The sequence below is a fragment of the Sarcophilus harrisii genome, chromosome 6, assembly GCF_902635505.1.
Source record: "Sarcophilus harrisii chromosome 6, mSarHar1.11, whole genome shotgun sequence".
Lineage (NCBI taxonomy): Eukaryota > Metazoa > Chordata > Mammalia > Dasyuromorphia > Dasyuridae > Sarcophilus > Sarcophilus harrisii.
In genome coordinates this window covers 220,229,599-220,245,251 of record NC_045431.1, presented here as the reverse complement: position 1 = coordinate 220,245,251, position 15,653 = coordinate 220,229,599, and the positions used below count along the sequence as shown (strand labels likewise).

At 44.6% G+C, this 15,653-nt stretch overlaps 1 protein-coding gene across 2 annotated transcripts in view; it reads left to right on the top strand.

The window, feature by feature from the left end:
* The first annotated feature begins 6,977 nt into the window (after positions 1-6,977).
* ABTB2 (ankyrin repeat and BTB domain containing 2) overlaps positions 6,978-15,653 on the top strand; it is a 172,286-nt gene continuing 163,610 nt past the window's right edge. The window contains exon 1 of one of the 2 annotated variants that reach the window (XM_031941908.1): positions 6,978-7,851. In XM_031941908.1, coding sequence (XP_031797768.1) covers positions 6,978-7,851 — 874 coding nt within the window. Of the gene's footprint in view, positions 7,852-7,877; positions 8,303-15,653 lie in introns of those variants that run through there. The other variant, XM_031941909.1, reaches the window with a different exon arrangement.

Genomic DNA, 15,653 nt, shown 5'->3' with positions numbered 1-15,653 from the left:
AAGAACCTCGGCTTCCTCCCCACCCTGGGCCAAGATTGTGTTTGTACCAGCTCTGAGCCGAGATGACAGTTTGCCATTTGTCCAATACTGATAATTCAATCAGTCTAACAGACTGGTACAATTTGATAACTTCATCCTTCTAGTTTCTTTTTTTAATCCTGAGTCAAGCACCTCTAAAATAAATAAAGTCAAGTCAATGTCATCTTGTATACTCGGCAGCCCAAGTCTCACTCTGACAAAACAGCCTATCTGGAAGCATTTGGACCAGATTCACGATATTACTATCTATTTATCCATATGTACTGGAAGGTGGACAGGGAAACCGAGATAAAACCTCCAGTGCCGCTCGGGTTCTTTCATTGAGGTGGAGCAACAATCCTAATGTTCATTGCTCTGGAGCATAAGGTTATAATCTCCTCTGCATCCTGTTAGCAATGAGTAAGTATACAATTTTGCCAGCAGGCACACAGAACTTAGAGATCAGCATCACTTTAAATCTTACATTGAAGGTCATTTTCTGGCTCGGAAAGTTGCTTAGATGAAAGCTTCTGTCATCTAAGCTTTAACCAATTTAACAAGCATTTATTAAGCATCTACTGTATATATCAGGAACTGTGCTAGAGACTGGGTATACAAAGACAAGAATGACAGTCCCTGCCCTCAAAGAGCTTTCATTTTACTGTGAGCACACTCGGTTGGTTAGTTGTTATTCTTCCTTCTGAGGTGCACCAAAGTGACATCACTATATTAGAACCAAAGTACAGTGTGGCGGGAGCACTAATCGGCCAGGAATTAGAAAAGGAAAAGACTCATCATCTCCATCATCATCATCACTAGACTTTATAGTGATTTGCAGACATTATCTCATTTGATGCTCATAACAACCCAGATAATTAGGCACTATTATTATCCCCATTTTACAGATAAGGAAACTGAGGCAGAGAAAAGTTAAGTGATTTGCCTACCCTGGGTCACACAGCTAGTAGGTGATTGACATCATATTTGAACTGGTCAAATCTTCCCGATTCCAGGTCAATGTGCTATGCACTATGCCACCTAGTGACCAGCGGAGAAAATGACACTTGAACTGAGTCCTGAAAATTCATGAGGATTCCGAGAAATAACAAGTATATTCTAGGTATAAGGAATAGCAAATTGACCGGTTTTGCTGGAACATAGAATACATGGGAAGGGAGCAGTAAAGGAAAATCAGTCTGGAAAGAAAAAAATAGAGCCAGATTGTGAAGGTTTAAATGTCAAACAAAGCAGTTTATATGGGATCCTAGAATCAATAGATGCCCTCCGAAGCCTTTGTAAGCAAAAGGGTGAGATGACATATCTTTTCCAGTGATGATAACCTGACCAATAGCCAAGTCATGAGAAGAACCTGATTCAACAGTGGGGTTGATGGTCCATAATTACTTTATTTCCTTTTTGGTCATGGAAGTAAATTTGTACCTTCTCTCATACAGGATATTCATGAGTAGTCTTCAGGGTTAAGATGAGAATTACAATTAGCAGATGACATGGGGAATGGTATAGCTTCCCCATACCACCATGATCATAAAAAGCTGAGAAAACTGAAATTATCAGGTGAATCCCAGGTATGTGACTAGAGATACATGTGGACAACACACACTAGAGACAAAGATGGAAAAGCAAGATCACCAAATTTCTCTATTTTGTCAGTGACATTCCATGGTCTTTGAAAATCTTGAAGTTTATTAGAGTTTTCTCACAAGTTAATTAAGCTTGAAGAGTAGTCTGATCATTGTCAAGCAATTTTCTCCTCTCCAACTAATTTCTTTTAATCTTTCTTTTTCCCTCTTACCCCTTAATTACCATACCCAGCAGGGTGAAGAGAGGAACTGACTGCCAGATAACTTCATAACCCATGCTGAAAATTACTCCCAGAAGGAAGGATCATCCAATAACCTTGGCAAGCCACTTGCTCTCTCCCCTCTCAGTCATTGACCTCTGCTAAAGCATATGTCCTATGCCACAGGAATCCATCTCATGGAAAGATTATAAAGTTTTCCTTTCCCCATATTTTGTAACTCTTTGTTTACTGGGTGTGGGGGATACTGCTACTAATGTAATAGGTTACCCTTATATAACATCCTTACCCTTATATAACAGAGACATCCTGTCTCTATCTTGCAAGTCATCAAGTCTTCTGATTTTCCCCAGAAACTTCATTTCTGAAGTAATTTTTGCCTTTCATAAGTTTTTAGTTCCAGTTTCTAGTTCATTTGACATAGTGAAAAGAATTCTAGGAGTCAAACTCAACTTCCTCTCTTACTAAATGATCTTGGATAAGTGACTATCTGAGACTCTAATGCAGTGGTTCTCAAAGTATGGTCTAGAGAATCTTGGGGATCTCTGAAACCCTTTTAGAAGGTCTACAAATTCAAAAATAGTTTTTATTTCCAATATCATATATGTCTATAAATATAATCCAGATAAACAAAAACGCTTTGGAGAGATCAATAATTTTTAATAGGATAAAGATACTGAAAAAAAGTTTGAGAACCACTGCTCTAATAGATTCATCTGTCCAGTGTGAATTCTACTACTCAAGCTATCTACTACACTGAGTTGTGTGGAAATGCAATATGAAAGTTACATAAATGCACATCTATTATTTTGAGAAATCTTTTTAATAGTTAAGATTATAAATCATCCTAAAACAAGTCATTTGATATTATTCTTTTATGTTTAACATTCTGTAGACTGTTATACAAGTACGTAAAATGCCTTTATTTTATAATGGAATAAAAGTATGGAGATAGAATCTCATTCTATGAATACACAGAAAACATCCTTGGGATATCTTCAGTAGCATTCAGAATAGCAGTGATATTAACTCATCCTTTTCCTACACAATTTTAATTTCTTCTTTTCAATCTCTATATTTTGCAAGCTTTCCTTCTATGTTGTCTGGAGAGTCTGAATGTCCAACATGAGAGTCATTTAAAAATCTTCCATTTTTGTGAAACGATGCTACGTCTAAACAATGACTAGCAACTACTTTCATCTTTGGTAATGATCCTCATATACCGTCTTGGGTGAATTCTCCAAGATTTTTTTGTGAACCACCTTTGTAAAATGATAATTTGTTAACCATTAACTCATGAAAGCTAATAGAAGTCAGGGGTTGTGCTGGGTTTCTTCTATGGACCTTTCCAGTTCATAGAATCTTAGTATCAGTAGTAGTTGTCAGTGAATTCAATATCTGATTTCTAACTTTCCAGTAGGGGGAGACATTCACTTTCCTTTTTCAAATCAAAGCAAAAAGCATTTATTAAGCACCTACTGTGTTCCAAAAGTTGTCCTCAACACTGGGAATAATTTTTAAAAAGGGGAAAAGTTCCTACCTTCAAGTAGTTTATACTCTAACTAGGGAAACATATGCAGAAACTACATACAAACAAAATATAGATGGGAATAATTGGAGATAATTTTAGAGGGAAGGCATTGTATGATCATGAATTACTTAACCTCTGCTTGCCTCAATTTGTTCATCTGTACATTGGGGGTAATAGTAACACCTAACCCTCAGGATTAAATGAGATATTTATAAAATGCCTGACACATAGTATACAATTAATAAGTGCTTGTCTTCTTCCTTTTCCTAGCTCCCAAAAATCTTTTTTTTTTTTTGCTGTCTCCTTTGTTTTCAGTCAAGTCTATGATTTCCCTGACATTGTCCCCCCTTTTCTGTTTTTAATCACTAATAACTTTTGCTTCAGTAAGAGGTCGATGACAGCAGGGGGCAGTGTTGTTTCAAGAACTATGAGAGTGGAACCCAAGGCAATCCATCCTAATAAAAAGCAGCTTCAGAAAGAAAAGGGCCATTAATTTAGGGAGGAAAGAAACAAACCAGACATTTTTAGTTCATATCCAACTCACGGGCCAAGGTCAGAACTGTGTAAAATAGCACAAAGAAACCATTCATGAGTGGGGGTTGCTGACATCAGGAAACGCATTTACAATCCCTTCATTCATTTTATGATACCACTGGAGGAATATATACATATGCTCATACATACATACGTATAAGTGTATATATATTTATATGTGTGTGTATATATATATACATGTGTGTGTGTGTGTGTATATATATACATATATATATATATATATATATATATATTCTTGTGTATGTGCATACTTACAGACCAGAATAGGAAATGTAAGCAAGAATAAATTTACTGGTGCCTGAAAATATAAATGAGAGCTCTGATTGGCGAGAGCTGCTCAACTGCTCTGTACTGAATGATCACTTTAGAGAGAGCTGCAAGAAACCTTATAGAACTCAGCCCTCACTTGACGCAAGCAGAAGCTGAGGCTTAGGGACATTTAATTGGCTCGTTTAAAATCACACAACCAGGTAGAACATAGTGTGGATAAGAGAGTGCTGTATTTGGTACTTAGGGGAACTGGATTCCAATACTATACTAATGCTACTCTCTCTCCCTTTGGGAGAGCTTGGGAAAGTCGCTTGTAAAAATGAAGGAACTAGACCGAGTTGATGAGTCAAAAGATGAAGGTCCTTTCCAGTTCTAGGTTCTGAGTATCCTATGATCCTCAGGTCAGTATTTTTCCCCATTCTACCAGAATGCATTTTACTTCAAGTAATAAATCCCTCTTGGATAGTCTCCAAGAGAGAGTGACTATGTGCAGAATTCCACATTTTGTCTATATTGCAAATTGAGTTATTGTGAGAATCTGTTTGTTTCTAGCTTTTACTCTGAACTTAGCCCTGTGCTAGTCACTGAAGGAGAGCTATAAAGGAAATATAAGCAATGGCCAAATAACTAGACACACATATAATTTCAACATGAATCACTCAAAGCCGCATGTAGATAAGAGGGTTGTTTTTGTTTTGGAATAAGGTAGGACTTTTTTTTTTAAAAAAATGCTGTTGGAATAAAGGCATAGAAATATACCAATTGCAATGAAGTGGCAGCCTAGATTCCTGCAGAGAATGTTGGTCTTAAGAGTAAAAGAGATCTGAGTTTGAATCCCCTATGAGGTTTATTTACAAGCAAGTCACTTAACATCTCTGTAAGTTCTGTTCCTCCTCTATAAACTAGGGATATGAATACTCACCTCAGTATCTGAGCGCCTGTCTCAGAGTTGTTGTGAAGATCAAATGAGATAATCTATATAGTGGCAAACTGTAAAGAGCTACATAAATGTGATCTGTTATTATCCAGGCCCAGCCCAGAGTAGGCATTTAATACATGTTTGCGACTGATCAAAAATGTGAAAGCTATTATTTATTAGGGATGTGAAGAAAAGGGCATGGGTGGAATGCCTTTCAGGTGTGGGATTTGGAACATTTGGACATCAGCTGAGAGTCCTCATTTTACAGATTGAAGCTGGGAAGATGAAGGTCACTCAGATATGATTGTGGCAGAAATTGGGGTGGGACCCAGATTTCTTAACTCCAAATCTGAATCCTGGTCTCATTCCAGGATATTACATTTAATCAATCTCTCTCTCTCTCTCTCTCTCTCTCTCTCTCTCTTCTCTTCTCTTCTCTCTCTTTCCCCTGTCTCTCTTCTCTCTCTCTTTCAACACATCCCAGTTTTGCTCAACACACACACAGCCTTCCTTTCCCAGAACAGGCCAGTTCAGCTTTCTTTAATGTTCAAAAGGCTCGAGCCATTCCCAGGTTAATGCCCTCTCTGCCCACTGGTTCCCCTGTTGCTTTGTCTCTTTTGCGAAGCGTTGTTCCCCTCCCGACGTGTGCGCTTCCTCTTCTGCGCCAGAATCTAAGAAGACAGCTTGCCGAGATGGAGAGAGATATTGGGCCGGGACTCAACGACCTGCTTTCAAACCCACCCTTGGATACTTACCGGCCGTGAGACTCCGAGAAGCCCCTTAACATTTAGTGTCCTCAGGGTGTGAAAAACCCAACCACAACGGGAGGGGGGCGGGGGACAAACCCTGCTCGCGTCCACCTTCCGGGACTTTGTGAGTCTCTAACGAGACACCTGGTATCTCGTAAAGCAGCCGGCCCGGAGGATGCACTTAAGAGATGCTTGTTTCCTTGCTAGAGGCCGGGGACCGTCTGAGTTTTCCTTTGCACCCCAAGCGTGCGACCTGGTGAGTTACTGGCACACAGTAGGTACTTTAGGGCTGATGGGCGTGTTACACTAGGAAAGAAAGGAACGTAAACGGTTTAAAGGTTCCCCCCCCACCCGCCTCCTTTGTGCAGACATCTAACTCCTCCTGGCTCCTCACCCCCTCCCGCCCGCTCCGAGCCCTTCCCCTCGCCCCCCCCCCCCCCCCCCCCCCCCCCCCCCCCCCCCCCCCACGGACCCGCCTCCGGTCCCTCCTCCCAGTTTCTCGACGTGGAGTGGGATTTGCATAGCGACCGCCCCCTCGGAGCGCAGTGGCGGACGGGGCTCCTTTCCGGGCTCGCGATTGGCCCGCCGGCCGAGGTTCATTTGCAAGCGGGCGGCCCGCCCCGGTGGCCAGCTGTGCGGCGCGGCTCGGCGCCGAAGTTTGCCCCGAGCCGTCTCCGCGGCCGGTGAAGGACTCGCGGCCCGCTCCGGTCTCCTCCTCGTTCCCTCTCCCGCGGCGGCCCCACAGCCCTGCTCGTTCGGTCGGGACCTTCCCGGGGGGGGCGGCGCTGCCTCGCCGAAGTTCCGCCGGAGAGGGAAGAGCGGGAGGCTCCCCTCGCGCCGCCGCCGCCGCCGGCTGACCGCTCCTCCTCCTCGGAGGCTCCTCGGAGGCTCCTCGGAGCCGGGTCTCTTGGCACCCGCTCCCCGGGGTCGGGAGCGGGCGGGCGGGCGATGCAGGCCCCTGGGGCCGCGGGGCGGCGGGCGGCCGGGCGCGCCTAGAGCCGCGGCCAGACGGACGCGCGAGTGCCGGGCTGCGAGGAGGGGCGCGCGGGGCCATGGAGCTGTGAGCGTCCGTTCCCGCCCCGCTCGCCGCGCAGAGCCCCGCGGCCAGGCTCCTCCATGGCCGGCACGTACAGCTCTACCCTGAAGACTCTGGAGGACTTGACCTTGGACTCCGGGTATGGGGCCGGGGACTCTTGCCGCTCCCTCAGTCTGTCTTCGTCCAAGTCCAACTCGCAGGCGCTCACGTCGTCGGCGCCGCAGCACCGGGGGGCGGCCTGGTGGTGCTATTCGGGCTCCATGAACAGCCGCCACAACAGCTGGGACACCGTCAACACCGTGCTGCCCGAGGACCCCGAGGGCGCCGACCTCTTCTCGCGCTGCCCGCGCCTGCCGGAGCTGGAGGAGTTCCCCTGGACGGAGGCGGACGTGCTGCGGGTGCTGCGCAAGGGCGCGGGCCCGCGGCGCTTGCCCCCCTTCTCGGCCGAGGCCGGGCGGCGCGTGGCGCTGCTGCTGCGCCGGGCGCTGATCCGCGTGGCCCGCGAGGCGCAGCGCCTGAGCGTGCTCCACGCCAAGTGCACCCGCTTCGAGGTGCAGAGCGCCGTGCGCCTGGTGCACAGCTGGGCCCTGGCCGAGAGCTGCGCGCTGGCCGCCGTGAAGGCGCTCTCCCTGTACAGCATGAGCGCGGGCGACGGGCTGCGCCAAGGCAAGTCGGCGCGCTGCGGCCTCAGCTTCTCGGTGGGGCGCTTCTTCCGCTGGATGGTGGACACCCGCATCTCGGTCCGCATCCACGAGTACGCGGCCATCACGCTCGCGGCGTGCATGGAGAACCTGGTGCAGGAGATCCGCGCCCGGGCGCTGGCGGCCGCCCAGGGCCCCGACGGCGGCGCGGAGGTGTCGGCCGAGGCGCTGGAGATGGTCATCAACAACGACGCCGAGCTCTGGGGCGTCCTGCAGCCCTACGAGCATCTCATCTGCGGCAAGAACGCCAACGGTAAGAAGCGGGGCCCCGCGCCGCGCTGGGGGCAGGGCTGCCGGGCCTGGCGCTGCCGGGCGGGCTGGGCTCCGGGGAGACCTGGGCGCCCCGGAAGGCACCTGAGCGGCGTAACCCCCCCGGGCTTTCCTCAGAGGGGCCAAGTCCCTGTTGGGTCATCCTGCCATGCTCCAGCCCCCCCGGCCTTTGGGGGACCCGGAGCTGCCCCGAGCGCTAAGGGATCCGTGGTGGGCTGCTTCCCCGGGCCGCTCTCTGAGCTCCTTGACGTGAGAGTCAGCGCGTCGTTTCTGTACATCTTGGTTGGTCAAAGATGGCTTTTCCTCTCTGTTACGCCAATTATCCGGGACGGCTTCTAACGTTGGACACTTTCACTGTGAACTGTGGATGGTCGCTGTCTGTGGTTCTGGCCCCGGCACCGCGGGAGAGGTACAGATGTGCATCAAGTCAGAAGGTGCCTCGGTTTCTCCCAACCCTCCCCGCCTCCCCTTCCTTCTGTCCAATCTAGACGACAGAAGTTGGCGAGAAGAAGAGTTTGAAGGGTAGAGACACAGTGAGGTGCTCTAGCAGTTCTCCCTGGGCCCGGGCACCCATCCGAGGCCGAGGGGGGCACTTATTCACTGCATTAAGCTAGAGGCAGAGATTAGTTCTTGTGAATCCCACCTTTCTCAAAAGATGGCACTTGGGCCCATTCAAGGGCCTGATTTTTTAAAAAATCCCAACCGTTGACCTCATGTGTTTCTGGAGGGGGGTTTGACCTCATGTGTTTTCTGGAGGTTTCTAAGGCTTCTGGAGAAGCCTTAACTGCCTGGAACAGTATTGAAGAGCTAGACGTTGTGGAACAGTTACACGCTCTATTGGAGCAAGGGGAGAGGGGAGGAAAACCACTAGGTAACTGGTGCTCCTGAAAGAATGACAAGGGGGCAAAAAGCAAATACCTAACCCACCTTTCCGATAACGTTTAGTGTGTAAAATGTATTCTACAGCCAGCTGCCTCCCAGGCTCCAGTTTCAGGAGTTGGCGTAATATAAAATATTTAGAGTGGTACTGTGGTAAGACATCCCTGTAATCTGATTGGAAGGCAGTTTGGGGGCAGCAAGGCAAACGAGGGAATGGAAGAAAGCCAGGAAGCACATTATAGAGACATTGCAAAGAGCTCAATTCTTGGGAGGGTTAACATATTGAGAAAGCAGCTTTGTTTATTTTCACAAAATCCATGAAAAGCAACAAAATTATTTTTTAAGGGCCCAGCCTTCTTCTGTACAGACCCAAGTGGGATTGCTCCAATGTGTTTTTGTTTGTACTGATAAAGGAAATGGCAAGAATCAAGAGAGCTCTTCCCTTCCCCCGCTCCCCCTTTTTCCTCCTACCAATCTGGTAGGCCTGCTGCTTCAGCCCCACCTGAAACCAATCCAGGGCTTTTGTGGATGTTGCCACAACTAGTAATTGTGGTTTCCTCCACACCAGCTTGGTGATGTCACAAACAGGAACACCAGGAAGCTTAGGCAGGCAGGCCACGGGTGGTTTCCAGCCGGTTTTCAGATTCCTGAGCAAGAACGATGACTTTCTTAAAAGGAGAGGACATTGGAGTTAAAGGAGAGCTCCTTCCTTCAGTAATACTGGCAGTGATTTAGAAGGATGGTGATGATTGTGGATAGAATATGTATAGTACTTTAAGGTTTAGAAGGTTTTATATATAAACACACACATAAATGTGTGTGTATATATATATATATATATATACATGCATGTTTGTGCACAGACATAATTGTGTGTATATACACATACATATGTCTATATGTTTCCATATATATACATATATGATGTGTGTGTATATAAACTTGATCCTTAGAATATCTCTGTGAGGTAAGTGCCATTATCCTCACTTTAAAAATAAGAAAACTGAAGCTGAGAAAGGTTGACAGGATTTGTTCTATATCACACACCTAATATATGTCCAAGACAGAATTTGAACTCCCAAGTCCAGTATTTTACCCTATATAAGCAAAGAACAGATGTGCTGCAATTACTGGTGGGCATATTTTTATTTTTCCTAATACTTATAATATCTGTTGGGGCAAGGAGATTTTCGCCTTTTTGCTTCCTTTCTGGTACCTAGCACCATATTTTGAATATAGGATACATAAACATTTGTCCATAGAATAATAAATAGACGAGTGCTGGAATCTGTCACTCATACACAGCCGTTTGCCGCCTCCAGCCCTGAGCTAGTCACTTAACCTCTGGAATTGCTAGATGAAGATAAAGGAAAATAATAGAGTATGAGCTGTCTTCATACTAACTATCATAGAGATAGTACTTCTAGTCATTGGGTCATTAGGTCAGAGCCGAAAGGGACCTTAGAAGCTACCCAGCCCAATCCCTTATTTACAGGTGAGACAACCAAGAGATATTTAGTGGCTCACACAAAATCAAATGGATAAGAAATAGATGGGTCTACATTTGAACCCAGGGCCTCCATCTACAAATCCACTGTTCTTTTCATTGTTCTCCCCTCCTCCCCCCCCCACCCCCCAACCGTACTTTGATTCCAGAAAGCAGGTGTTTTCTGTGAACTGTGGATGCACATACTACTGAGTTAACTGTCATCCTGTGTAAAGTTTTGGGGGCTTTCCATTCAGGATGAGTATTTGACGCTCTCAAGGATATTGCTTGGAAGCTGCTTTATAAAGCCTATACACATTTAAAAAAAAAAAATTGACTAAAAATGAAACAGTTAAGGTAACCGATCACTCTTGAGGGTAGCAAACTTCTCTCATCAGAAAGAATATTTCCCCCTTTATATTTTACCATCTCTACAGAATTATGCTAGGCCGCGTGACCATTTATCACCTCCTAGTTCTCTGCAAACTCATTTTGAATACATGATAATAGAGAGAGAGAGAAGAGCTCTAAACAATAACTGGTCTGATTTATTGAGTCTATTTAGACAAAATAAAATGAATGTTTAGAGGAAGAGCAATTAATTACTTCTGCCTGAAAGCTAGTCAGAGAAACAAACTGCTTGGGGAAGGACCCCAGAAGTCCAAACCTTTTTGTTAATATTAAAAATGCTTCCAAGGCCAGTCAGGTTAGAGTTTGCACGGCTGGATCCCAAATGTCGACTGGCAGAGGAAAGAGACATGGTGAATATTCCCTTGCTGCTCTTCCCTTTAAATTATATATTTATTGTTGTTATGCTAGTTAATTATACAGTATGGAAGTATGCATTTGACTCAGCTGTATATGGCTTTTAAAATTCTGTTCTTCTAACCTGGAATTTAAAAGCCAGCACTACTCATGTCCATTATGCAGATCCTCAGACAAAGATGATTTTGCTCAGTCTGAGATGGAAGATAAAAGTCCCAGGGTGTTTCTAACACATTATTTTAGCTTTGTAGAGTAGGAGTTACAGATTGCTTGCTCATTTGGTATTGATGTCCAGGCTACCAGAGAAATACCATTAAATGATAATATCTTCATAGCTTCCTCATGTGGAAGCATTGAAACCACTTTAACAGAGAAGCACTTAGAAACACAGCTCTGGGAGAAGATGGTAGCTTGTTTCCTCATTTTATCCCACCGAGGTAAACCGATGTTGAACATTAGTTATGAATTTCTGGTCTCGATCTTCCCTAGTCCTATGTAGAGACCGAGGAAATCCTTTTAGCTTTTGGACCTTGGGACTAAATAATAGGTTTGGGTTGGAAATTTTCTCCCCTACAAAGTATATAAATTCAATTCAGCAAGCATTTATTGAATACTTTGTTTGTCAGGCCCCATGGCTGAGGCAGCACAAATTGCTTTATCCAATGGGTTCTTAAAGATACAGTAACAGTGTCCATAGTTAACTTTGAAATAGAGATTTTTCTGTTATTTACTCAGCAGCAACTATTTGTCAAGCACTGTATCCCAGACAGTATGGTAGAGCAGAAATCCTTCTTTATAAACATAGTCACAGGACTTCCAAGTCCTGAGCTTGATTCCTGATTCCACCATTTGTGTTCATCTTGCCTTCTCAGGATCCCAGTTTCCCCCTATCTAAAATGCTCTTTTCACATGAAACAATCTCCAATATCCCTTCCAATTCTGACCATGACCAAACTTTACTAGATCCTGAGAACACAGACAAAATGAAACAGTTCTGGGCCTCCAGAAGTTTACATTCTGTGGAAGAACCACCATTAGGAAGAGCTCTCCACAAGTCTTCCCAGGCCAGGCTTTTCTGAATCGCTTGCTTTTTAAAAGAAGCTGGCTGGGGCAAGTCTGAACATCTTAGTTCAAGTACAGAAGAGAAAATACTTGCTGTGTGTGATGGCAGGGAAGAAAACCATCCCCAGACTGTGGGGTTAACTTGAGGGATTTTTAGAGGGCCTGGACTCCCACTGAGGCAATCGACTGCCGGAGAAAGTGCTAATTGAGCAGCCCTTGGCTGTTTGGATCCGTCTCAGAACCTAGATGAGCTGAGGGGAGAAATTCAGTTGGTTTTGTCTTTTCTCAGACTACTTGACTGAAACTGAGGAGACTAGGAAAGAAGGGATGTGAAAAACAAAAAAACTTAATTCTTTAGGGAAGCAAGTTACAGTATAATAATAAAGGAAATGAGTGTATTTTTTTTAATGATAAAGTAGAATAAATACCTTAAAATCAAGGCTGGAGCTGAAAAAGGGACCTTACAAATCCCCTCCCCCCATTTTCCTGATGGCTGAGCTGAGAAGTCCATTAAGGAAGTAACTTGGTCGAAGTGGCTCATTTGTTTTACCTCCTGCCAATGCATGCATAAAGTACAGGTCAAGTCAGAGATAGATATGGAAGGCCAAAGAGCCCATTTAACAAGCATTTTATTAAGCAACTTCTGTGTGCCAGACCCAGTGAGTGCCGAGACCTTGAGAAAAGGTCTTTCTTGAAGTGTTGGATATCTCTATCCCGGGTGGAGGATGTCAAAGATGCTGTAAAATGAGGTCAGCAGGAGCTATTTTTAAGTCAACAAGCATTTATTAAGCTTATCTACTATGTGCTAGTCATCATGCTAAGCAGTGAAGATGCAAAGAAAGGCAAAAAACAGCCCCCTGTCCTCAAGGAGGACAACCTCCAAACAACTATGAACAGACAAGATAGATACAGGATAAACTGGAGATGTTCTCAGGGGGGAGGCAATAAGATTCAGAAGGATTAGAAAAATCTTTTTGCAGAAGGGATTTTAGCTGGGGCTTGAAGGGGGAAACCAGGAGGCAGAGCCAAGGAAGGGAGGACATTCCCTGTGTGGGGTACAGCCAGGGAAAATGTTTTGAGTTGGGAGATGAAGTGTCCTGTGTGAGGAACAGGAAGGCATTGTATTGGAGAGTAAGCTATATAAAGATTTCCTTCACAGGGTGATTGTGAGTCTCCATTGAGGAGGCCTACATAGTACTTTAAAACCTTCACAGGCTCCCAGAGAGGGAACTATCATGGTCAGTCTTATCAAATAAGGACACTGAGGCAGAGGGAAATGAAGTCATTTGTCTCAAGTCACAGACCTAGTAATCATTAGAATCCAGATCCTTGGGCTCCAGCACACTTATTAATTGTACTATGTTTATCATTATTATTATCATTTTTAAGCAAACATTTGGCATCTTGTTTCTTTATGTCTAAAAAGAAGGGACTCTAATGATCTGAGATCCTACAAGCTGTTTGAGGGCAGGAACTGTTTTATTTTTCTTTCTGTAACCGATGTCTAGCACCAGGGCCAAGCAGCACATCAGCACGATAGAGTAGGAAGGCACTGGGTTCCTCCGTTTGAATCTTGGCCTCATAGTTAATGTGATCAATAAGACAAACGGAGCAGAAACTCGGTCAGATGTGTTGCTGTCTATGTCCTAATTAATGATGAATCAGCTAGATGGGGGAAAGGGACTCAGTGGTACAAATGGAGTCGTCATCTTTTTGGGGAGCACCTGCTTCCTTATACAAACCTTCCCCTACCCTCAGGAAGGCAGCACGATGTCACCAAAAAGTGTCTGGCTCTGAAGGGCTTGGGTTCAAATCCCACCTTGGATACTATAGAGTTTTTTGAGTGTGATCTTGGTGAAATCATTTTCCCTCCGTGAGTCTCATCACATCTGTCTCCCTCATTTCCCAGATTAGGAGAAAGAGGAAATGATTTTGCCCATATCACATTTTGTAATCTGGAAAAAAAAAAGATGACAAACCACTTCAACTCAATTTCTATAAAATCAGAAGATTGGAATAGATAATCTATTACCTCAGATAATCTGAGGTTTCTTCCAGCTTTTCATCTAGCATCTTATCCAAATAAATGATTAAGTTGATTTGAACTATGAACTTCTGTTGAAAGCGGGCACTGTCAGGATTCTCGGCGAGATGGTAAATAATAATAGAAAGGGCTTCAAGGCAGATGTCTGATATATCTAAAAGGTGAGTCACTTGGAGGGTGAAAAAGGCAGTGGTACTGTCCTCAGTAATGCTAGCCTTCTCTCTTCTTTTGTTCCCCTTTATCCAAAGGAGGGTGCAGGTTCCCAAACTCTTTATCAGACAGCTGCTTGGCTTTTTTTTTTTTTTTTTAATAGGATGCATTTCCCTCCCCCCCCCTTTTATTTTGTATGTTTAAGAAATGAAGCAAGGCAATCACTGCCCAGCTTTTCCAGGATAGATCAACAAGATTTAATATTCTGACCTAAACCAGGGCCATTTCAGAGCAGAACATGAGGGTTTGTCCCCACCTGACCCTGTGGTGTTTGTTCTTATCCAGGACACTGAGTGATATCTTTGACTTCAGTTTCCAGGCTTTTGCAATAATAATCAAAGATCGTATTTCATGGAATCATAGAATATTGGAGTTGGATGGGACTAAGCATAAACCAAGGTCTATGCTTATTTGGCAGGTGCTTTTAATCTCCCTCAGACACATGGACAACTCTTGACTTGTTTATTCTTACAAGCATTTTTTCTTATTAAAAGGCAATATAGCATAGGAGATCTGAGTTCGAGTCCCAATTCTGACACATATATAGTGGTTGTGTATCCCTGTTCAAATCACTTCTCGGTGCACATTCTCTAAGATTATAAATTGCAGGTCCAGGTATTTTTTTATTTTTTTCATTTTATTGGGTTTGTTTTTGTATCAGTTGGGATTAAGTGACTTGCTCATACATAAGTAGGAAGGCTTAAGTGTTTGAGGTTGGATTTGAACTCGGGTCCTCTTGACTTCAGGCCCAGTGCTCTCTATCCATTGCACCATCTGGCCGCCCCATTGCCAGAGACAGTTTCCTTCTCTGGCAGTCCCCTGTACCAGTGAAATCAAAATCCAGTCTCCATCTCTATTGTTCCTATTTTCCAAAGATCCAGAGAGACTAATGCTTGACCTTACATCACAGGGCTCTTGATTTCTAACCTTACCTTCTGTTCTTTACCCAGCCAAGTGTTGTGAATGTTCTTCATTGTGGTTCTTGTGTCTGTGAAATTCCTGGGTGTAGGCGAGAACGGCATTATTCCCCAGGTAAAGCAGATGGTTGCTGTCGAGAGAATGGAGGAATTAACTTCCGATGGGTATTCCTTATTTAGTCCCAGTTTTCTAGCACTCTCGGCCAAACTCATTGGGGTGCCATTGATTTTAATAAGCTTCTATCATTACTCCTAAGAGTGGGGGAGGGAATTTGCTTGTCTATTCAGAAGCGTTAGCTGTCAGGGTGATCAATAAGACAAACGGAGCAGAAACTCGGTCAGATGTGTTGCTGTCTATGTCCTAATTAATGATGAATCAGCTAGATGGGGGAAAGGGACTCAGTGGTACAAATGGAGTCGTC